The sequence below is a fragment of the Balaenoptera musculus genome, chromosome 15 (genome assembly GCF_009873245.2).
Source record: "Balaenoptera musculus isolate JJ_BM4_2016_0621 chromosome 15, mBalMus1.pri.v3, whole genome shotgun sequence".
NCBI classification, from domain to species: domain Eukaryota; kingdom Metazoa; phylum Chordata; class Mammalia; order Artiodactyla; family Balaenopteridae; genus Balaenoptera; species Balaenoptera musculus.
This window is the reverse complement of record NC_045799.1, coordinates 49,940,794-49,962,785: the sequence shown is the minus strand read 5'-3', so window position 1 is coordinate 49,962,785 and position 21,992 is coordinate 49,940,794. Positions and strand designations below refer to the sequence as shown.

The following is a 21,992-nucleotide window of genomic DNA, read 5'->3' as shown; positions in this document are numbered from 1 at the left end:
ACGAGAGCATTCATGTGTGATTAGAAACAGGCCTGTTGTCTGTTTTTGCTGCTGCTCTTCAACACTATATTGGAAGTCCTAGTGCAATAAAACAAGAAAAAGCCATAAAGATTCCCAAAAAAGAAATGAAACTTACAGACATGATTGTACATGTACAAAACCCAGTGGAATCTTTTTTTTTTTTTTAATAGATTTATTTATTTATTTATTTTTGGCTGTGTTGGGTCTTCGCCTCTGTGCGAGGGCTCCCTCCAGTCCCGGCGAGCGGGGGCCACTCTTCATCGCGGTGCGCGGGCCTCTCACTGCCGCGGCCTCTCCCATTGCGGAGCACAGGCTCCAGACGCGCAGGCCCAGCGGCTGTGGCTCACAGGCCCAGCCGCTCCGCGGCACGTGGGATCCTCCCAGACAAGGGCTCGAACCCATGTCCCCGGCATTGGCAGGCAGACTCTCAACCACTGCGCCACCAGGGAAGCCCCCCCCCCCAGTGGAATCTTAAAAAGCAACTACTAAAGTGAATACATTAATTTAGCAGGGTTGCAGGATACAAGGTTAATGTGAAAAATAAACTGTACATCATATAGTATTACAAAGTCATTAGAGGGGACTTCCCTGGTGGCACAGTGGTTAAGAATCCGCCTGCCAATGCAGGGGACACGGGTTCGAGCCCTGTTCCGGGAAGATCCCACATGCTGCAGAGCAACTAAGCCCGCATGCCACAACTACTGAGCCTGCTCTCTAGAGCCCGCGAGCCACAACTACTGAGCCCACGTGCCACAACTACTGAAGCCCACGTGCCTAGAGCCTGCACAGCAGCGAAGAGTAGCCCCCGCTCGCCACAGCTAGAGAAAGTCCATGCACAGCAACAAAGACCCAACACAGCCATAAATAAATAAAGATGTCTTTTTTTCACCCAGATTTATATGTAGACTCAAGGTAATTCCTGTCAAATTCCCAGCGGGCTTTTTGGGAAAAGTGACATGTTGATTCTAAAATTTACATAGAAATAAAAAGAAATTTGAAAAAGAACAAAGTTGGAGGACTTATACTTCCTGATTTTAGAGCTTAATTTAAAACTGAAGTATGGGGACTTCCCTGGTGGTCCAGTGGCTAAAACTCCGTGCTCCCAATGCAGGGGGCCCTGGTTCAATCCCTGGTCAGGGAACTAGATCCCACATGCCACAACTAAGGAGGCTTTGTGCCGCAACTAAGGAGCTGGTGAGCCACAACTAAGGAGCCCACCTGCCACAACTAAGACCCAGTGCAACCAAATAAGTATTAAAAAAAAAACAACTGAAGTATGGTATTGATCTAAACTGGAAAAATAGATCAGTGGAAGAGAAGAGAGTCCAGAGATAGACCCACACCTCTGCTGTCAACTGATGTTCAACCAAGGTACCAAGTCAAGTCAATGGGAAAATGAAAGTCATTTTTTACAAATAGTGCTAAAATAATTGGAAATCTGTATAGAAGAATAAAATGAGCTTTGAGTGCTCTTTCACCTATACCGAAGTAAATTGGTATAGATGTAAATGAAGTAAATTGGTAAATTTTCATCTATACCAAAGTAAATTGGTAAAGTAAAATGAAGTAAATCATGGACCTAAACATAAAAGCAAAACCAAAAAGTCCTTAGAAGAAAACATAAAAGAATATCTCCCAGAAACAGACACGCACAGATGCAGTTGATTGATTTTCAACCAAGGCAATAAGCCAAATCAGTGGGGCAAGAAAAAATAATTTTTTTTAACAAACCTAAAAGGTAGAATCATAAAATTTTTTGAAGATAGCATAGACAGTTACCTTGGGGTAGACAGAGATTTCTTGGACAGGGCACAAAAAGCACTAACCATTAAAGAAAAATATTGATAAATTATACTTCACTGATATTAAATTTCTCCATCTTCAAAATACACCATTACGAAAATGAATAGGCAAGCCCTGCCTGGGAAACACCTGCAGTGTACAAGTCCAGCTGAAATCTAACATTCGGAACCTGCAGATCACAGTAGGAAGGTGGGTGCAGGACCTGAACATACTTCACCCTCGAAGGGATGGGAACGGCGATGAGGACGTGAAAACTGTGGGGCGGCATTTTGCACCCAGGAGGGGCTGGGTGTAAAGCACTATCAGCGCCCCAGGTCGGAGGGTCTGCGGGCCATGGGATTCCTGGTGGGAGCGTCACTTGGCTCGTAGGGGGTGCGGTGGTGCAGCCTTGCTCAGCAGCCATAGGCCAGTTTCCTACAAGGCAAGACATGGCCCCGCCTGTGAGCCCGCCTTCCGCTGCCAGGAAAGGAAACCTGTCCACACATGTCTACAGCAGCCCTGCTCGTCATGACCGCAGACCTGGGCACCAGCCCGGTGTCCATCGACGGATGGGCAGCCTGTGGTGCATCCACACAAGGGACAGCGCTCAGCTGGGAGAGGGAACCAACCCCCCGGGGCAGTGATGCAGACAGACCCGAAGTCCCTGGAGGAGCACAGCCAGCCTGAGCCCAGGGCCACGGGCCACCAGCCCCTACAAGTGTGAAACCCCGGGGGCAGGCGGAGGCGGAGGCGGCCCCCTGGCCAGTGCATGTGGAATTGCCTGGAAAGTGGTCATGAAGAATGTTCTGTGGGATGGAAGCCTGTGTCCTGTTTTGGGTGGATTCCTGATTGTGTACAATTGTCAGACACATTGAACTGGACATTTCATCTGTGTGCGTTCTGTTTCATGTGAATTGTAGCTCAACCCTTTGACTTAAGAGGCCATGTGAGTTTGCTTTTTCACGCAAGGATCCCTGTGAGATGCAACCCTATTAAAGCCACAGACCTTGGAGATTAGGGGGTCACAGCTCACCGCAGCCCTTGGGCCTCGCCCTAGAGCCCGCCGTCGAGAGTGAGCCACACCCCTTTCCGTCCAGATGGCACACATTTCTGCCTGAGCTTGCTGGCAGCGAGTCCAGGTGTGGTGACGGCCCTCTGTGTCCGCCTCCGAGCAACGCCATCGCTGCTGTAGCGTCTGCGCTGGGCCCACAGCTCCCGCTTCCCTCGCTGGCTGGGGAAGGAGGATTCCTGGAACCCAGCGAGTCTGCACTTGGGCCTGCGTGCTTTCCCTGGAGGCCCAGGACTGCTCTGAGTGGGTGAAGCAGGTCATCTGAAGCAGTTTCCGTGTTGCCGTGTGGGGTCCCAGAGATGCTCCAGCCCCACGGTGGCAGCAGCAGCGCTGAAAGGTGAGCGAGTGAGACGAGACACCAGACCCGTTAGCAAATAAGAGCAGGAGCTCGGTAGGAAAGAGCCTTCAGGTCGGGGCCTCTCTGGAAGTCAGTTCCTACAGTAAAATCTTATTAACGTAATGAAATAAACATTGGAATGTGACTCACCCCCAAGACCAAGTCAAGCGGGTATCGCTGCCACTTCCTTGACAAACCTGCCGGGTCCTGGGATCACCACTCCAAAATGAGAGCAGTTATTCTAATTTGCTTTATTGCATTAGTGTGGGCTGCTCTGTCCTCCTTCCCATGGTGCCGCTGGTGGAGGCATCCTGGGAACCTCTGGGGAGCGCCGTCCACGGGCTCTGACCTCTGCCCAGCTGCACACCCGTCACGGCTGCCCCCTGCCCAGCAGCTTAGCGCCCTCTTTGTGCTGTCTCTTGGCCACTTGTCTCTGACCAGCCTCGGCGGGAGGACGGTCATACCCAGGCCTGCAATAGCTGTGAGGACCCGAAACTGTCCCCTCCACCCGCTCCACGGCCCCTGCAGGTCTGGGCAGTTTTCACAAGCTCTCGGGGTTTGGGGAGGGGGCACAACAAGACCCCCCACCAACAGCATCCACGATTTCTCTCCCTCCCTGCACATTCGGCTCAGAGGTTCCCCCATAGCTGATGCGGTGCCTGCCATCTGCATAGATGCACTGCACTGGTGAATTCAGAGGGTGGATTTCCATCTAATCATACCCTGGAGTCTGAAGGTGCAGACACTGCCCCAGACCTGGAGAGAAGGGGCTAGGTGGCAACCCTGTGTAGTCTGGGGCCCCTTCAGATGTGGAGACAGGTCAGTCCTGAGAGACCCCAGGCCAGCCTGTGCGCACTCAGGTGAGATCTGGGCGCTAAGCCATGAGCCTCACACGCTGCGGTCGTCCACCTGCTCACAGAGCACATGGGTCCCATGGGTCCAGCTCAGCTCCCAGGGGAGATGCAGAGTGCTGCCAGGTCTGAGCAGAACCAAGGCATCCCGACCCCCACCCCCCATGGCTGTGAGCACATCCCAGACCAGCAGGCCTGCTCCAGGGAGGGAACGGCCCCTCTTCCCCTACCTGCAAACCCAGGTTGAGGATGCTTCTCCTTTGTGGGAAAGGAGCAGGTGTAGGACTGATCGCCCGTGTCTGCAGATGGAGAAAAGGATTTCCAGAGAGACAGAGACTCTGACGGTGAGAGAATGGGGTGCAGTGTACGTGCAAAATGGGGGCACTGCCGAGGGAGCTCTCTGTGCTGGCTCGGACCCAAGGGCCGTCTCCCCTCCCCTGGCTGCAGGCCTGGGAGCCCCCCACCCAGTTAGGTGTGATGGGACTTGTGCAGCGTCACAAAAATTGATGTTCTTTCTGTGGCAAAAGGCCTTGCTTTTTCCCATTTCCAAATGGGAGATTTTAAGGAGCATGTTCTTGGACCCATGAGCTTTAGAGAGGAGCCCCTGTGCATCCCCTGGGCGCCTGCCCCACCCGCTGCCCATAAGGCCTGAGGTCTCCTCGGTCGCCCCAGAATATTCCAGCATCCTGGCACTCACCCTTTCCCCAGGGAGAGCAGAGGTTGTATGGACAGCTGGAGGTCACTCGGTGTGTTACTGGTCTGTCTGTGCCATTTTTTTGGAATTAATTTTGGGCTGAAAAAGGCTCAAAGAAGGCTTTGTTCCTTTGACACTTACTCTGGAAGAAAAAAAAAATCCGTGGAAAATCTGACATCTGCATTGTAGAGAGAAATCAATAGATGGGGAGGAATATAATTATCCTCCACTCCCAAAAGAATGTTTCAGATTTTTAAGTGTCTCATACCAGCTTAGAATTTGAATGACATTTTAATTATTTTGTTTTTTTTCTTCTTTGCCTGGTTTGAATCTCCAAAGAGTGCCTCTCGGATTCCAAGGGATGTAGGGAGCAGAGCCTGCACTCACGGGGAGTGAAGTGTGACAGTGGCTGTGTTTTCCTGCCGAACGAGCAGGCACGTTGCCACAGAAACCAGCGGTTCATCCACGCCGGCAGGATACGATAGGCTTTCTGAAGCGCTGTTTCTGTACAGATGCGACCGTGTATGGCAGAGTTCACACTGGAAGTTGTCTCCGGCACTTCTGTGATCTAAGCAAACCCAGTTTCTAGAGACTTGACTAACCGCTTCTCAAGGTGACTAGTTCTGTGAGTCTGTAGACAGAGCAGGCGGGTCCTCGGAGCGCGGCTCCACGTCCGCTACACGAGCTCCCCTGACGTGGGGTCGGCCCCACTGCAGGACGCCAGGCCCCGGGGAGGTGGGTGCGGAACAGCCACCGGGTGTGGATGGCGCCCAGGACAGCTGAGAATTGTGGCCTCCGTGGGACATACTTGTAAACTCTCTGCTGGGCTGCACAGCTAGCTCATGCCTGGCCCATGTGCTCGGCCAGGACACGGTCACTCGGTCTCACTGTGGAAGCTGCCGGCATGGCCGCCACGTGGGCTCTAGCTTCCCTGTTGTTTCTTGTCCCTGCTCCTTCGGGTGTCGCTGCGTCTGTGCCGCCCACAGGGGCCCGGGCCAGGTGTCAGCTGCCCCCTCGGTCCATCCTGTGGGCTCAACGGTCCAGGCAAGTCCAGGGTGGGACACGTCTTACACCCTGGGCAGCCATCCTGCCTTGCTGGCAGCGTGGCCATCAGAGGACATGTTGACTCACACTGTCCTACCCCTGGCTCAGAGCCCTCAACTGCCCCGAAGTTCTTCCCCTATGGGAAGGTCAGTTTTATGTGCGAGTCTGGCTGCGCTGCCACCCCAGGTATTCAACCAAACCCCAGTTCGACGTGACTGCCAGGCTGTTTTGCAGACGTGATTGAAGTCCATGGTGGGTTGGCTCCAGTGAGGAAGGGTGCCCGGGACAGGCTGGGCAGGTGCGAGGATGGGCTGAGGGGACTTGCCCCCAAGCAGCTGCAGCTGCAGAGACCACCAGCCAAGAGAGCCAGGCCGCCATCCAGGCTGCTTTCTTGGCGATACAGTTTCTCACCTTCCAGTCCACCTGTCATGTGAGACAGACGTTAGGGCTGAATCTGTGCATCCAGCAACAGTTTTACTCCCTTTGGTGAGCAGTTTGCTTCTGACCGTGAAGGGATCACGTGGAGCTGTGATTCCCAAGGGCAAGTGAACGGGGGAGTGCAGCAGGCAGTGAGCTGACTGTCCTCCTGGCCACTGTGGACTGGCCATGCTGGCCGCTGCCCGGCAGGGAGACTGGCAGGGCTGCAGACAAGCTCGCCCACAGGCTGCACGGCGGAGGCCCTCTCTCCGCAGCCACTTTCCCAGCAGACTGGGCAGCACGGGAGTTCCCTGGAGCCCCTCCCGAGCCTGAGCACCGGGGTCTCCCACGTGCTGTGGTCTGAGCACTGGGGTCTCCTATGTGCTGTGGCCTGAGTACTGGGTTCTCCCTTGTACTGTGGCCTAAGCACGGGGTCTCCCGCATGCTGTGGTGGGCGGATATTCTCACCGAGGCCACCAGAGCTCCTGAATCATCGTCACCTTAGCAGTTGGGACATTGTCCCTCCCACGTCTTCCTTGGCGTCTAAGTCAGGTTGTGCTCGTGTGCTTTGCTAATTTGCCCTTTTCTAAAGCCTCACAGGTGCATTACTATGGTGATGCTCAGAGTCTAAAAACTGGGTTTTAAAGAAACACAGGAGGAACTGACTTTATAAAAAGGAAAGAGTGGGATTTCCCTGGTGGCGCAGTGGTTAAGAATCCGCCTGCCAATGCAGGGGGACACGGGTTCGAGCCCTGGTCCAGGAAGATCCCACATGCCACAGAGCAACTAAGCCCGTGCACCACAGCTACTGAGCCTGCGCTCTAGAGCCCACAAGCCACAGCTACTGAGCCCACATGCCACAACTACTGAAGCCTGCACGCCTAGAGCCTGTTCTCCGCAAGAAGAGAAGCCGCTGCAATGAGAAGCCCGCGCACCACAATGAAGAGTAGCCCCTGCTCTCCGCAACTAGAAAAAGCCCGCGCGCAGCAACGAAGACCCAACACAGCCAAAAATAAATAAATTAATCAATCAATTAATTAATTAATTTTTTTTTAAAAAAAGCGTTTCTTTTTCCCTGTGTTTGCTACTTTTAGTCCTCAGAAACCCTAAACATGTCTTTCCTGGACTTTGTTCAGATTTTCCCTTTCATGTCACTTCAGGCATCACATGAGGTCTGCCACTCCCACAGGTCCATCCGGAGGTGGCTCACATTCCTCTCTGTCTCCTCGGCAGGGCCTGATCAAGATCCGGGGGGACCAGTGCTGGCGGGACCTCACCTGCATGGACTTCCACTACGAGGTGAGCGGCGCGGCCGTGCAGCGATGTGGGGGCACAGGTGCAGGCTGGGATCGTTTCCCTGTGAATCACCCCGAGGGTGTTTGGCTTCGTGGTGTCAGCTCATCTGCATTTGCCCCGCGTGCCTGTCACTACCTGTTTTCCTCACGTGGGGCCCTGCGTTCCTGCTGAGTCTGGGGCGCCACCTGTCAAGCAGGATGTCTTCTCCCTCGTTTCCTTCCCCGGGGCAGCGGGCAGCAGTCTCTTCCCTACTGGGATCCCACTTGGGCTCCTGGAGAGGCCCTGCGGGAGGGAGGGCCCCTTGCAGACGCTTCTCTCCTGCCTGTGTCCTGAACCCGCTGGGAGCCGGAGCGAGGAGGCCAATGCTGCACCCCGACAACTGCCTCAGCCGCCCCGTCACGCCAGTGACCGTGCCAGGGAGCCCTGCCCCGTGCCTGCCTCATCCACTTGCCTGTGTCAGCCACTTCTGGGTTCCAGGGTGGAGGTCTGGGGACTCAGCCCAGCAGAAATCCCAGGAGGGGCAAAACAAGGGCCAAAGGTCTCATGGGCAGGAGACCCCACCCATCCCTGGCCACCGGGGTCCCAACCCACTGGTGCCTGGCTCTCCCACCTGGGCGTCTCCAGCACTGGGGGTCGGTGCGGGGCAGGGGGACGAACAGGAGATCCTTCGGGAGTGCTTCTGCTCTGAGTCTGCGTTGCCTGCTGGCTGCCACCCAGGCCCTCTCAGCCCCCGGGGAGCGAAGAAGGTCCCCCGGTGGGTGGGGAACCTCGGCTGGTCTGTGAAGGGGTGGGAACAGAGGAGGAAGGTCTAGCCGGCTCGCCTCCCACCTGGAGTGGCTGGTGGGCAGTGGCATGCAGTGTACGCAGTGGGCTCCTGCCTGCCTCTGGCGGGGGGGGCGGTGCAGGGAATCCCTGGCTCCCCTTTCCCTCTGTCTGGTGGGCGTAACCTGTGTTGATGAGAGGCAACGTTGGGGGCGGGTGAGGGGGGCTCCCCTCGAGGCCTCGCTCCCCCCAGCTGCCTGTGGCTGTAGGTAACGTGGGGCCTTCAGCCCTGAAGAGCGTGCAGGGTCACATGTCCCTCTGCCGCCCGAGGCTGGGCCGCCTCCAGAGCTGGGTCCTGAGATGTGACAGAGGGGCTGCTCCTGTGCTCAATCACCATTCCCAGTGCTGCGCACGGTGTGGCCCGTCCACAGCACGCACCTGTCCAGGGGCCACGGCGCCTTCTGGCAGCCTCGCTCTCACGTGCACACATCCACATACACTCGCATATACATGCGTGTACACACCGTATCCAGGAAACGCTCTGTTGTTTAAAAAAGCTGAAACATTTGGAACTGATTTGATGCTGCCTTTTTGTGTTGTTAGTGAAATTGCTGCTAACCACCAGAATATCTCCAGTTTTAGGACTGTGGTGGTTTCATTCCACTCAGGCATTAACCGTCATGTGGTGAATCTGGCGTCAGGAAACGCAGGCCTTTGAGCGGAAAGGGCCCCGACAGTTCTGCTCCCCCAACCCCGTGTCTCCCCAGGGCCCCGCCCCCACTGAGCCCCCCACCCCCCAGCCCTGCACACCCTTCCCCAAAGGGGCTGCCTCTCTCTGTCTGATCGCCCTCCACATTCACAAGGTGGGAACCTCTGCAGCCAAGACAGAGTGAGAACACAGTTAAACGCAGTTTTATGAGCCAGGCCAGCAGGGATGCGGGGCAGGGAGACAGCAATGCCCATACCAGGTTTCTAACACCCGTCTCCAACCAGAGGGACCAGGTTCCTGGAGAAGCGGCTGCCCCTGGGCTGGAGCAGGAAGGGGCTCAGGTGACCCTGAGCATCTTTAGAGCCAGATAACAGGGAGACGCTCAGGGTGGTTACAGCCCAGCAAGTACGACGGCCCATGTGTCCACACCCATGTGGGTGCGAGTGGAGAGGAGCGACCCTGTCCTCACAGCAGACACGGCGCCCTTCACGGACTCACTCTCCACAGACGGCAGAGGCACAGTTAGCCTTATGGTGGGTGCTGCGGGTCCACCGGGTCTGGGGCTGCCGCGGCCTGGTGTCCCGCCCCAGCCAGCTCAGCGTGGAGGGCCACCTGCACACAGTACCCGTCACCGATGCTGGCTGTCCACACCGGGGCCACCCCAACCCCACACAGTGTCAGCACAGCTGGCCCTTCTGAGCATGGACGGCCGCGTGAGCGGGGAAGACAGGGCCTGTGGTTGGAGGCGCAGGGCCCATCAGCTGGGCGCTAGGCGGCCAGCACCACGGCTGAGTCAACACGTGGGCCTCAGGGACCTGCTGTGCCCTCCCACCCTGCACACGTGTGGAGGCCGTTCCCAGGAACACACACGTGGGGCCGGGACCTGCTCCCCCAGCCTCCACTGTCCTCCAAGAGGAAATCCACCATGTGTGAGCGTCCCATGGTCCCACCTCTGCGCCTGTGCTCTGTCTCCTTGCGGGGGGCTTGCCGGTGCCCATGCTGCTCAGGGCTCTGACCACAGACTCTTCCCCAGCATCTGAGCTCCTGCGTTACCAGGGCCCTCAGGGTCCCCTTGAAGGGGTCAGTGTCAGAATTACAGGAAGCCAGGCGAATAGAGAAGGTTGGGACCCATGGCCCCACCATTCCCCATCCTGGTGACGTGTGAGCTGCTGGAGGGTGGGCCACGCCGCCGGTCTTCCCCGCGCCTCTCCCGGCCAGGGCGGCCCCATGTACCCCCCTTCCCCAAAAGGCCACCAGCGGGCACCACAGAGCAGGGCCAGGGAGGGCAGGTCCCCACCTCCAGGCGCAGCTCATGGGCCTCCTTTCATCCCACAGACGCAGCCGGTGCCCAACCCCGTGGCCTACTTCCTGCACCACTCCCCATGGTGGTTCCACCGCTTCGAGACCCTCAGCAACCACTTCCTGGAGCTCGTGGTGCCCTTCTTCGTCTTCCTCGGACGGCAGATGTGCATCCTCCACGGAGCCCTACAGATCCTGTTCCAGGTGAGCAGCCGCTTGTCAGTTCCCAAGGAAAACCTGAAATTTCCACGTCCTGTTCACCGCGTTTATGGAGGTTTGACCTACAGCACACTCATTGCTCTGCTAGTTTTGCCTCCATCTTTCTGTTCCTCGGTGTCCGGGGCCCATGTGCTGTGCCGCCCCAGATGATGGGTGCGGCAGCAGCAGGAGTGGGGCGTCCCACACCTGGGGGAGCCGCCTGTGGCTTGCTTGGTTGGTTGTTTATTGTGGCCATTTCTACCAAGTTCTCTTGTTTCTTCTTTACTAGGAAGTTCTGTAGGTTTTGTTTGGGGTATTTTTAGTCATGAATGGGTGTTGAAGTTTAGCAAATGGTTTTTTCTCCACCAGTTGTGAGAAGATCACTTTTTTGCCCTTAATTTGTTAGCGTGAATTACATTACCACTGCTAAAATGGAACCAATTTTACCTTCCTAGGATAAATCAACTCAGTCGGGCTGTGTATACTGTAACATGTTAGTGGGTATAACTTGCTACCATTTTGTTTGGGTTTTTCATGTTGTCAGTGAGTGAAGTTCGTGGTTTTCCATCCACACTGGCCTTGTCTGATTCTGCTCCAGGTTTTACTCTCACCCTTGTAGACAAGGTAGTTGGTTCTCCTACATCACTGCCTGGCCCGGGCTGGGGGGGTGGTCTTTGTGGCCGCTGACAACCCTTTCGTGGCTGCCAGACAGGCAGGGTCTCTGTTTTTTTCTGGAGGCAGTTGTGTTTTGTTTTGTTTAATATTTACTTATTTATTTATGTTGGCTGTACCAGGTCTTAGTTGCAGCATGCGGGATCTTTTAGTTGCGGCATGCAGGCTTCTAAGTCGCAGCATGCAGGCTTCTAAGTCGCGGCATGCGGACTTCTTAGTTGCGGCTTGCAGACTCTTAGTTGCGGCATGCGGACTCTTAGTTGCGGCATGCGGACTTCTTAGTTGCGGCTTGCAGACTCTTAGTTGTGGCTTGCGGACTCTTAGTTGCGGCTTGCAGACTTAGTTGCGGCATGCATGCAGGATCTAGTTCCCCCACCAGGGATCAAACCCAGGCCCCATGCATTGGGAGCGCAGAGTCATACCCACTGGACCACCAGAGAAGTCCCTGGAGGCAATTTTAATGGCAGACATTTTCCTGGGAATTTGTCCATTTCATCTGTTTTCAAATGTGTTGGCCAAGGATCAAGTCATAGTAATCTCCTGTTTTGCAGAGTCTGGATTTGTGTCCTTTTCTTCGATGTTGCCTCTGTGACAGCACAGAGCAGGATTCTTTTTCCAACGAGGCTCATTCTCTTTAAGTATCGTGTATCTCAGCTGGTACATTTGTATTTTATTTTATTTCCACATCTTTGTGTATTCTTTTTGCCCTTTTTAGCTTTCTTTTGAGGTTTTTCTCGTTCCATTATTCCCCCTTTCCTAATTAGCAAGTTATACACTCTGTTTCTTTCAGGCAAGTACACACTTAACTAACTGAAAGTCTAAATTTAATCCCTGTCCTCACTGCCCTTACGGCCCTGTGGCCTCGAAATGCTTTGATTGTCTCCCCCTACCTGCTCACCTGCTTTTGCTGCCAGTATTTTAAGTTGTATTTTGTTTTGTTTTTAATTAATAGACTTTTAAAGAACAATTTTAGATTCACAGAAAAACTGAGCAGAGAGTATAGAGTTCCCATATCCCCCCGCCCACAGTTTCCCCATCAGGAACATCTTGCATTAGTTAGTGTGATACATTTATTACAACTAAGGAACCAATATTGATACTTTATTGTTAACTAAAGTCCACAGCTTACATTGGGGTTCACTCTTGGTGTTGTGCATTCTATGGGTTTGGACAAATGTAAAATGACATGTATCCATCATAGTATCATACAGACTCATTTCACTGCCCTAAAAATCCTCTGTGCTCCCTGGATTCATCCTTCTCCCGCCCCTAACCCCTGGCAACCACTGATCCTTTCACTGTCTCCATAGTTTTGCCTTTTCCAGAACGTCATATAGTTGGAATCATCCAGGATATAGCCTTTTCAGACTGGCTTTTTTCCTTAGTAATATGCATTTGAGGTTCCTCGTGTCTTTCCGTGGGTTGAGAGCGCGTTTTTTATTGCTGAATGATATTCCACTGTCTGGATGCACCACAGTTTATCCGTAAACTATCCAGACTTGGCTGGAGGGCAAAATCCTGGCTGGCGGGTGACCCTTGCTCCCAACAGTCTCCAGTGAGGGACACCCCCAGGAGGTCAGGAGTGCTCTGCACTGTCCCTGCCCCGTGCACACTTCAGCCCAGTGGCTCCATCATCCTGAGCTGTGGGACGAGGCTCCAAACAGAGGCTCAAGCATCCTCGTGAGTGTCCACGAGCGTGGACACTGCCTCATACTGGACCTTCCTCCATTGTCAAAGGATGCCCAGCCATAGGCTCCCACCTTCCCCTGCTGATGGAGAACATGGGTCCAGTCCCCGAGGCAACTCGGAGGACCTGCCTGGCACACAGTCTCAGCAGGAATCCAGGTCTGCTTAGGCTGTGTGGTCACCATGGTGACCAAGAATCACTCTCAAGGCTGTGGGGCGTTAATTAGTTGCTGCTTCAGCCACTTTTACAAGCCTGGGACCACTGGGACCCTTTCAGGGCTGTAAACTCTACTGGGCCTATAGGGACCCTCCAGACATCCCTCAGGCTGTACTGACCACCTACCACTTTCTCTCCAGATAATCTGAAGCCCACCTTTGACAAGCAGTAAAGAAAAGCAAATTGTCATATCACTTAAAAAACACATTTGAAGGAAGTTTGATTTACTGTGTAGGTGAAAGGGTTCAGCTACTTGAAAATAGGATTTGGGAAGATATTTACATTGACCTTTGACCCAGCAGCCTCAAAATGCCCTTGTTTGTTCACTTGGCATGAGTCTCGTGGTGCTTCAGGACGAGGACCCGCTAACTGGACGCAGCCCAGCTGAGTCTGTGTCCCAGCCTGGGGCACCGGCGCCTCCACCATGGGGGACTGTGCAGACCGGGGGCGAGCGGGGGGGACTCAGGTATAAGATGGCTCCCAGCAGCTCAGGCCACATGGCTGGGTCTCCACCTGATTCTGGGTCTGGTGCCCGGGTGGACATCGGTGGCACAGGGACACTGGGCGGGGGAGGGCCAGAACGGGACCTTGAATGGCCTTGCCGCCAACCTGCGGCCCTGGACGTTATTCCCAAAGGCAGGCCATGCACTCGCCTTCTGTCCCCCAAGGCCTTGGGAGCCTCAGTCCAGGTGTGTCCCCAGCGTCATTCTCCCCCACCCACACCATGCCCAGGACAAGGTGGGACATGGCCCAGGGCTGTGGCTCTTCTCTGAGGCCTGGTCTGATGCCCCCCAGGGGCCAGGCCTCAGCTGTCCAGAGAAAAGAGGACAAATGGCCCCCTGGCCCAGCTGCACGTGTCCAGCCTCGCAGGCAGCGTGGGGCGCGCAGGGCAGTCTCATGGGGGCGCGTGGCCCTCTGCAGGCCACAGCGCTGGCCACCCCTGGATTTGCACGTTGCTCCCGTCTCCGCGCCCGCAACCCCGAGGGTCCCTGGTTCTGTTTGTTTCCGTTCGTTCCCCGGGAGAGGGTTGAGGATGTGAGCACACACGCACCTCCTCCCACGCTCAGTTTGCACAGCTGTTCCGGAAGGTTCTGCAAGGCCTCCAGAGGCAGCCTGTTGTCTACTTGGAGAGGCGCACCACCCCCGCTTCAGACCCCCACTCTAATGCCAAGGAGAGACGCTGGAGGGGCAGTGCTCGGCTTCCGCTGTGGGCCAGGCTGGACCTCCCATCCTGGCGTGGAGCGGGCACTCACCAGGCTAGTGGCTCCTAGTCAGTGCAAAGACGCGTCTCAGATCCCAGACTCCTCCCCAGCCTCCCACCATGTCCTGCTCTTTCTAATCTCTGTAACGTCGGCCACAGACCAGGGGACATCACTGTGGGGAACATCACTACGGCTTCGGGCGCAGAGAGCTGCCCCCACCAGCCCCTGAGTGACCCACCCGGAGCTGGGGTCACAGCATAACTGTCCCAGGGCTCCTGGCTGCAGAACATCATCTGCAAGCACACATGTCCTCTGGTAGGCAGTGGGAGTCCAGAGCCCAACAGGGGAGTCCCAGACACCAAGCCCCTTGCTTCAGGGGTGTCTCCTGGGCCCGGGGTCCCACCTCCCAGCTCGTCTTCCCACCCGGCCCCCACCATGGGGTCACAGCCAGTGTGTGCCAGACAAGGGCACGAAGACCGCATTATGAATCCTCAGGCCTCCTGCTGCTTTATTAGAAACAGGGCTCCATCTCCGAAACTGCTCTGGTGAACCCTGGTCTCTGAGTCAGGGCCCCCTAGCTGGTCTCAGGGTGGAGTGACTGGGGAGGGGTGTCTTTGGGCCCCAGTGGACCAGGGTGGTGTAGGGAAGCCGGGCATCACTCAGAGGTCATTAGGGCCCCACAGCCACTTGGTGGCCTTCAGACAAAGGCTCCTGAGTTCTCACCGGGATAGAACTGCTGGGCCTTGAGAATCCTGTTGTGCCAGAACATTCCAGGTCATGGCGTGTGGACCAGGCATCAGGGGCCTCAGCCCCATCCCAACGTGAGCTCTTCCTGCCGCATGCAGGGGGTCAGGGCCGCTCAGGTGGCTGTGCCAGGAGGATGCATCCTCAGCTCGAAAGTGGGGGAGCCCGAGCCAGGAGCTAGAGGACAGCGCCAAGGGAAGCCTGGCTAGACGCTGACCCGCAGTGGGGGCAGCTCGTGAGCCTGGCCCTCCTGTAGCTGTTTGGAGAAATGATCTTCCCTGGGGCTGGCCCCACGCTGCTCCTGCACCTGAGTCTGCAGCCAGGGCTGAAGGTCACTGGGGTCACTGGGCAAAAGGCTGAGGCCGCACCAGCACAGCCTCCTCAGGAAGCAGAACTCAAAGCCCCCGCCCGCCAAGGTCACTGTGCCAAGTGGACAGCATCGCGCCCGACCTCAGAAGGTTGACTCAGGCTGTGCCGTGTCCTCGCTCATGTGGCCCCAGGGCTACAGGGTGATGGCCTCTCTCCGGTGCTCACACTCGGCGGGGTTGGTGGGGGGCGGGGTGCTGCTTTTTCCATTTTCCTTTACAGAGGTGGGGACGCTGCCCTCTCAGGAAGGCACAGGTCCCCGAGCTGACTGCGCAGGTCCCAGCCCTGACAGTGCTGAGCCGCTGGGCCCCTCCCCTGGGGCTCTTCCTCGGCCCCCAGTGGCCCCATCAGGTCTGCCGCCCCGTTCGCTGTGGGTGGGTAGGCGGGATTGTGGTCCACCAGGGGTGGCCTGGGCGTCTGTCCCTGCAGGAGGGCTTGGACTACAGCCAGCAGGACGACAGGGTCCCAAACCAATGCCAGGGGAAGCCTGTGCAGCGTCACCGCTGTGGGAGCCATGCTGGCCGAGGCCTTGCACCCGCACCCCTGGGGTGTGGCCCTCACGGGTCCAGAGGCACCAAGAGTGCCCCCGATGGCACTCATTTTGAATGGAAAGTAACTATGGTTTGGAACAGAAACAAGGGAAGGAAAGGACCCCCATGGGTCCCTGCTGGTCATGTGTGGGGTCTTCCCTCCACGAGAGCGTGTGCCCAGCCACAACTACGTATTCTCACTCACTGTTAAATCTTTGCAGCCATCATTCCAACAACTACAACCACGACGTGTGACTCTTCATTTGAACAGCTGGTTTTCTGTGTTTAACAATCGCCCACGGGCTTACAGTTTCCAGCCCCCTGCACTCCTGCGTGTGCATCCCGGTCATTTTCCTTCTGCCTGAGGGATGTTTCATTTGGTTTTCTAACATTTCTTAGCAGAGGCTGCTGGTGGATGTCTTCCCTTCAGCTGTCCATGGTCTCTGCCCGCAGCGTCTCTGCTGGGGAGTCTGCGGGACCCTTAGCCCCGCTCCTCTGTCTGCGACTTTTCCCCTCTGACTGCTTCTACGATTTTTCCCTTTTTCAGTTTTTCAACAATTTGGTTTGATGTGCCTTAGGTGTGGCTTTCTTTGAGTTTATCCTGTTTGAGATTTCTTAGGCTTCTGTGACCTGTGCATTTATAGTTCTCTTCAATGAGGAGAATTTTCTTCATGTTGTGTCTGCCCCCTTCCCTTCCTGGGGCTTAAATCACACATCTGTCAGGCCAGTGGGTGCTGTCCCCTAGGCCCTGAGGGGCTGCCCAGGCTCTGCTCAGCTTTGCTTCTCCCTGTGCTTCACTTTGCAAAGTTCCTGTTGTCCTGAGCTCATATTCACTGACATTTTCCTTTACAGTGTCAGTTTTGTCAAAAGCCTATCCAGTAAATTATCTGTTTTGTATACAGTAAGTCCCCTACATACGAACAAGTTCCGTTTCAAGAGCACGTTCATAAGTCCAATTTGTAAGTCCAACAAAGTTAGCCTAGGTACCCAACTACCACAATCGGCTATATAGTACTGTACTGTAATAGCTTTATAATACTTTTCACACAAATAATACTTAAAAAACAAACAAAAAATAAAACAATTTTAATCTTACAGTACCTTGAAAAGTACAGTAGTACAGTACAACAGCCGGCACACAGGGGCTGGCATCGAGTGAACAGGCAAGAAGAGTTACTGACTGGAGGAGGGAGAGGAGGTGGGAGGTGGTAGAGCCGAAGGATCGTCAGCAATAGGAGATGGAGGGCAAGCTGCAATTTCACTCTCGCCTTACGTTGATGGCACAGGTTCTGGTTCCTGGCTGGATTCAATTCTGCCTACCCTCTTGAAAAAACGATAAGTGATGTCTGGGTAGTAGCTCTTTTTTTCTCATCATAGATGACACGGTAGCACTGGATTGCATTCTGAACGGCTGCTGCAACCTTCATGTACCATTCTACATTCGGGTCCTGTGCCTCAAAAACTAACAGTGCCTCCTCAAATAAAGAAAATCCCCTTGCCATTTTCTGCATCGTCCGTGAATCTCTTCGGTTCTTCAGTTACTTTTTCTTCCTCTTGTCTCTCTTCATCCTTTCTTGGCGCTTGGTGCTTCTTAGCAGTACAAGCTACATCACCACTTTTACACTTGCTTCCAGACATCCTGGGCTTGAAATAAAGCTACTGTAATACTGTACTCTATACAGCACTGTAAAGTACACAGAAGCACACCATTTGTAGAGGATGCACGCACGTGACAATGTACGCCAGACACGTGAACTAACTTACGTGATTGGACATGTGAACACATGTTCGCATCTTTGAAAGTTCACAACTTGAAGGTTCATATGTAGGGGACTGACTGACTGTATTACCTTTTTTTTTTTTTTTTTTTTTGGCTGTGTTGGGTCTTCGTTGCTGTGCGCGGGCTTTCTCTAGTTGCAGCGAGCGGGGCCCACTCTTCGTTGCGGTGCGCGGGCTTCTCATTGCAGTGGCTTCTCGTTGCGGAGCATGGGCTCTAGGTGTGCGGGCTTCAGTAGTTGCAGCACGTGGGCTCAGTCGTTGTGGCATATGGGCCCTAGAGTGTGCAGGCTTCAGTAGTTGTGGCTCTTGGGCTCTAGAGCGCAGGCTCAGTAGTTGTGGCGCACAGGCTTAGTTGCTCCGTGGCATGTGGGATCTTCCCAGACCGGGGATCGAACCTGTGTCCCCTGCATTGGCAGGCAGATTCTTAACCACTGCACCACCAGGGAAGTCCCTGTATTACCTTTTAAACTCTCAAATTATCATCTGGTTATTCTTTGGCATTTTCATATTTCTCTTACTTATGACTATGTTTTCTTTTAAACCCCTTAATTTTTGACAGTAGCTGTTTTCACATTCTTATCTACTGGCTTCAGACCGTCTCTGGTTTCTGACTCTGCCCCCAGCCTGTTTTGTCTCTGCTCTTGCCTTGCAGGCTAGTAACTACCAACCTGGAGTCTGTTAACTTTTGATTGGGTGCTGGACGCTGGTGTTGTTGATTCTCTCCTGACAGCAGCTAATTGACTTGCAAATCAGTTTCAGAGCCTCCTGGGCAGGTCTGAATGCTGTAGGGCCAGCCTAGTTCCACAGGACAGGGCCTCGGCCTGGCTCGGGTTCGCAGGACTGGAAGGTCCTCTAGACCCACGTGAGCTCAGCGATGGCACAGCCTTGGTCGTGTGCTTTCCTTGTCCTCACGGAGTCCCCACCCTGCGAGCTCAGCGGCCGCGGGTACCCAGGCAGGACCCACAGCTCCTGGCTGCTGCGCCCATGTGGCATGTGGCAAGCCAGCCCCTCGAGCTCCCCTGGCTTCAGGCTCTGCCCCCTGCCCTGCCCTCCCTCAGTGCCCAGGCCTGCATCTCAGACAGTCGCTTTGAGGGTCCAGCACCGCTACCTCCCTCTTGGCCTGAAGCAGGAGTCGCTGGTGGAGTTTTAGCCTTGAAGTCAACATGAGGCCACTGAGCGATGAGGCAGGACGGACGTGGACCTGGGCCCCAAGGGGTAGCCCTGTTTCTCCAGGGTAAAGGAGGCGGCGGTGGGGGCAGGTTGGGTCTTGGGAAACTCAGCTCAGTGGAGCAAGAGGAAGTGCATGCCTGGGAGGGGGAGACGCAGGAGGAAATGGGCGCCTGGCAGGTTGTCCCTGGGCCTCGTCCTTGGTCAGGGCAGTGGGTCCTAGGGTGACACCGGGCCTTGTGCTCAGCTCTCAGTTGGGGCCAGGCCCAGCGGCTCCATTCTGGTTGTCCTTTATGTTCCCGCTGCTGCCCACCTACTTCTCTTGTTCATGGAGGTGAGTGGTGACTACTCCAAGGGTCCCACATCCTTGGGCCACCTTCCTCACTTTTCTTTCCTTCTCATTTTTTATATTTTTTAGTCTAAATGCTTATACTGTTTTACTTATGACTCATCCTTGGAAACAAGAAATGGCCAGAACATGTGTGGGCCCAGGTCCTGCTCCGGTAACTAGTCCTGCACCCCTCATCCCCCGAGGCCCAGGCCTCCTTCCACCTCGAGAGTGCCGAGTCTATTTTTATATCATTCTCATCTGGGAAGGTCAGTTGTGTAGCCGTTGACTCTGCTGAATCTGTATTGTTGCCCTCAAAGGTTCTCCCATTTCTGCACCACATTCTGGAAGAATTTCTCAAATCAATCTTCTAAATCACTGATTCAGACTTCAGCATCATTCATTCTGCTTTTCACCTGTTAGGGTTTTAACGTTGTGCGTGTTACACATGAGGGCGTAGACGAATAGATGCCGTTTACTGATCGGGGTCCTTCAAATTAGCAGTGTCTTGTCTGGGTTTCTCTGGATGCCTCTGGGGTCTCGGGAGCCCCGAGTGGCCACAAAGCGAGGCTGTGCCTCAGCGAGGGTGTACGCTGCACCAGCTACACCTGGAGAGGTTGGTGAGTAGGCCGTCTGGGGTGAACTCGGGCAGGTGGGCCCCCCAGGAAGCCCCCGGCTGCCCTGCTTTGCAGCGTTATGGTGGCCATGTCTCCCAGCAGTTTGTCAGTGGAGAGGTGAGTGCTGATGGCTTGGGCTGGTGGCTGCAGAGGACACGGCTGCCCATCAGTTGCCTGCCGGGTTTGAGTGTGGACCAGCCCTGAGGGGCGGTGTGATGGGCGAACAAGGCGGGCTGTTCCCCGCATGCCTTCCCTAGGGCCGTGGGACATAGGCAGGAGCCCCCAGGCTAGGTGCGGAGGTGTCTTCTAGCTGGAGGCTGCCATGCGCCGGGTGCTTCTCCCAGCTTTGGCCGCTGTCTCATCCGAGAATTAGGCAGTAGAGGGCTCTTGTCACCCGTGTGGCCCTGACAGCTGCACCAGGATGGCAGGCCCTCGGGGAAGTGGCCTGTTCTCACCCTTGATCACCACTCCTGGTGGCCTTAGCTGCACAGCTGAGCCATGGAGAAAAGGGGACCCCCATGCAGCTGACCAGCCCACCCCAAAGCAAAACGCATTTGTCAGGAGGTGTCAGGAGGGGCACAGGGACCGTTCCCCTTAAGCCCCTTGCTGACACAGTGGAGGAGCTAGTGGAGCATCTGAGGTCTCGCTGGTCTGGGAGATGAGAATTGAAGGTCGGGCCCCTCCAGTGCTGTCCACGGGGGAGCTGGGCCCAGGCCACGGGACCCCCGCTGTCCCCCGCAGTGGAAGAGGGCCTGGCGGCACCACAAACCCAGACCGTCAGGAGCCAGCAGTTTTCAGCAAACTCCAGGGCGAAGCCCAGTCGGCCCAAAGCAGCTCGAGACCAGAGGCCCAGGGACCCCAACAGGCCAGGCCAGGGCTGCAGGAGAGACCACCAGCCCAGGGCGGGTGCATTTTGGGCACAGGGGTTTGTTAACATCCTAGACAGTGAAGAATAAGAAATAATTATTTTAGGGCTCAGAACCAGGAAAACTGGTTTTCCAAATTAATCCAGGAAGAGCTGTGAATCCACACCATCTCCCGTCACACACTGTAAGACCCTATCGTGAGCCATAAAACTGACCTATTGAAAGCCTAGCTCCTCTCTCTCCAGACCCTTTTGAGGCCGGCATCTGTGACCTCACATTCTCCCCAGTCACTGGGATCAAGACCTACAAATCAGAAATTGAGGAGCTGGGTGTGAGCTGAGTCTCGTCCGGCCGTGGGGCCCCCGGCCTGGGTCTTTGGTCTCACGTCCTTCCTCGATGCCCCCACGTGGCTCCGACCCGTCAGCTCCTGTGCAGGGAGGCCCACAGGGCCCCAGCAGATGCGCGTGAGTGACCTGGACAGGGACATGGCCGTTCTGCTACTCGGGGGCTATCTGCTCATTCAGGTCTTATTTTTTGCAGAAATGTGTCCATTTGGTTGGACAGTTGAAAATCTCCTATTTCTCTTGTCACTGTGGCGACTGCACCATTTTCATCGTGGGTTTATTTGCTGGTGGTGCTGGTCCCCATTTCCTTCTGCTTTGCTGACCTGTAGCTCCTGGTGTCTTGTTTCCCCTTTTCTGAGGTATGTGCTTGAGGCAGTTTGTCTCCCTGTAGACACGTCCGCCGTGGACCCGTGTGCTCTCACCTCCCAGCACCCGACACCCTGGTCATCCCAGAGGCCCTGCTCCCTCCCAAGTCTTACCCCCGCCTCCCCAGCCAGGGGCAGAGCCTGGACCAGAGCAGAGCCGGCTGGTGTGAACCTTACATCACACCTTTCATAAAAAACTAATTTGAAATGGATCCGAGACCTAAACATAATAGCCAGACCTGTAAAACTTTTAGAAGATCTTTACATCTTTGGAGGAGGAAAAGATTTCTTAGATGGGACACAAAAAGCAGAATTGTAAAGTTTTTTTAAATTGATAACTTGGACTTCCTAAAAACGTAACTTCACCTCTTTGAAAACTGCGTAATGAAAAGGCCGCAGCTGGCAGTTGTACATCTGACGGAGGACTGGCTCCGGGTTCTGCTAGGACTTCCAACTCAGGAAGGCATGGGGGTGTCCTGGGCTGCACCCCAGAAGCCCTCGGCTCTGCCTCTTGCCCTCCGCAACCTCCAGCCTGCCCTCCCACTGTGGTCACCTGGAATCTCCTCACCCGCGTTTGTGCAGCCCACAGGAAGCTCTGCGTGCAGCTGGCACTGGGGTCCCTGGGGCTCC

At 55.2% G+C, this 21,992-nt stretch overlaps 1 protein-coding gene across 5 annotated transcripts in view; it reads left to right on the top strand.

Annotated features, from left to right (window-relative positions):
• LMF1 (lipase maturation factor 1) overlaps positions 1-21,992 on the top strand; it is a 91,584-nt gene that overhangs the window by 56,722 nt on the left and 12,870 nt on the right. For all 5 annotated transcript variants that reach the window (XM_036824810.1, XM_036824813.1, XM_036824812.1 and 2 more), the window contains exons 5-6: positions 7,449-7,514; positions 10,318-10,485. In XM_036824810.1, coding sequence (XP_036680705.1) covers positions 7,449-7,514; positions 10,318-10,485 — 234 coding nt within the window. The remainder of the gene's footprint in view (positions 1-7,448; positions 7,515-10,317; positions 10,486-21,992) is intronic.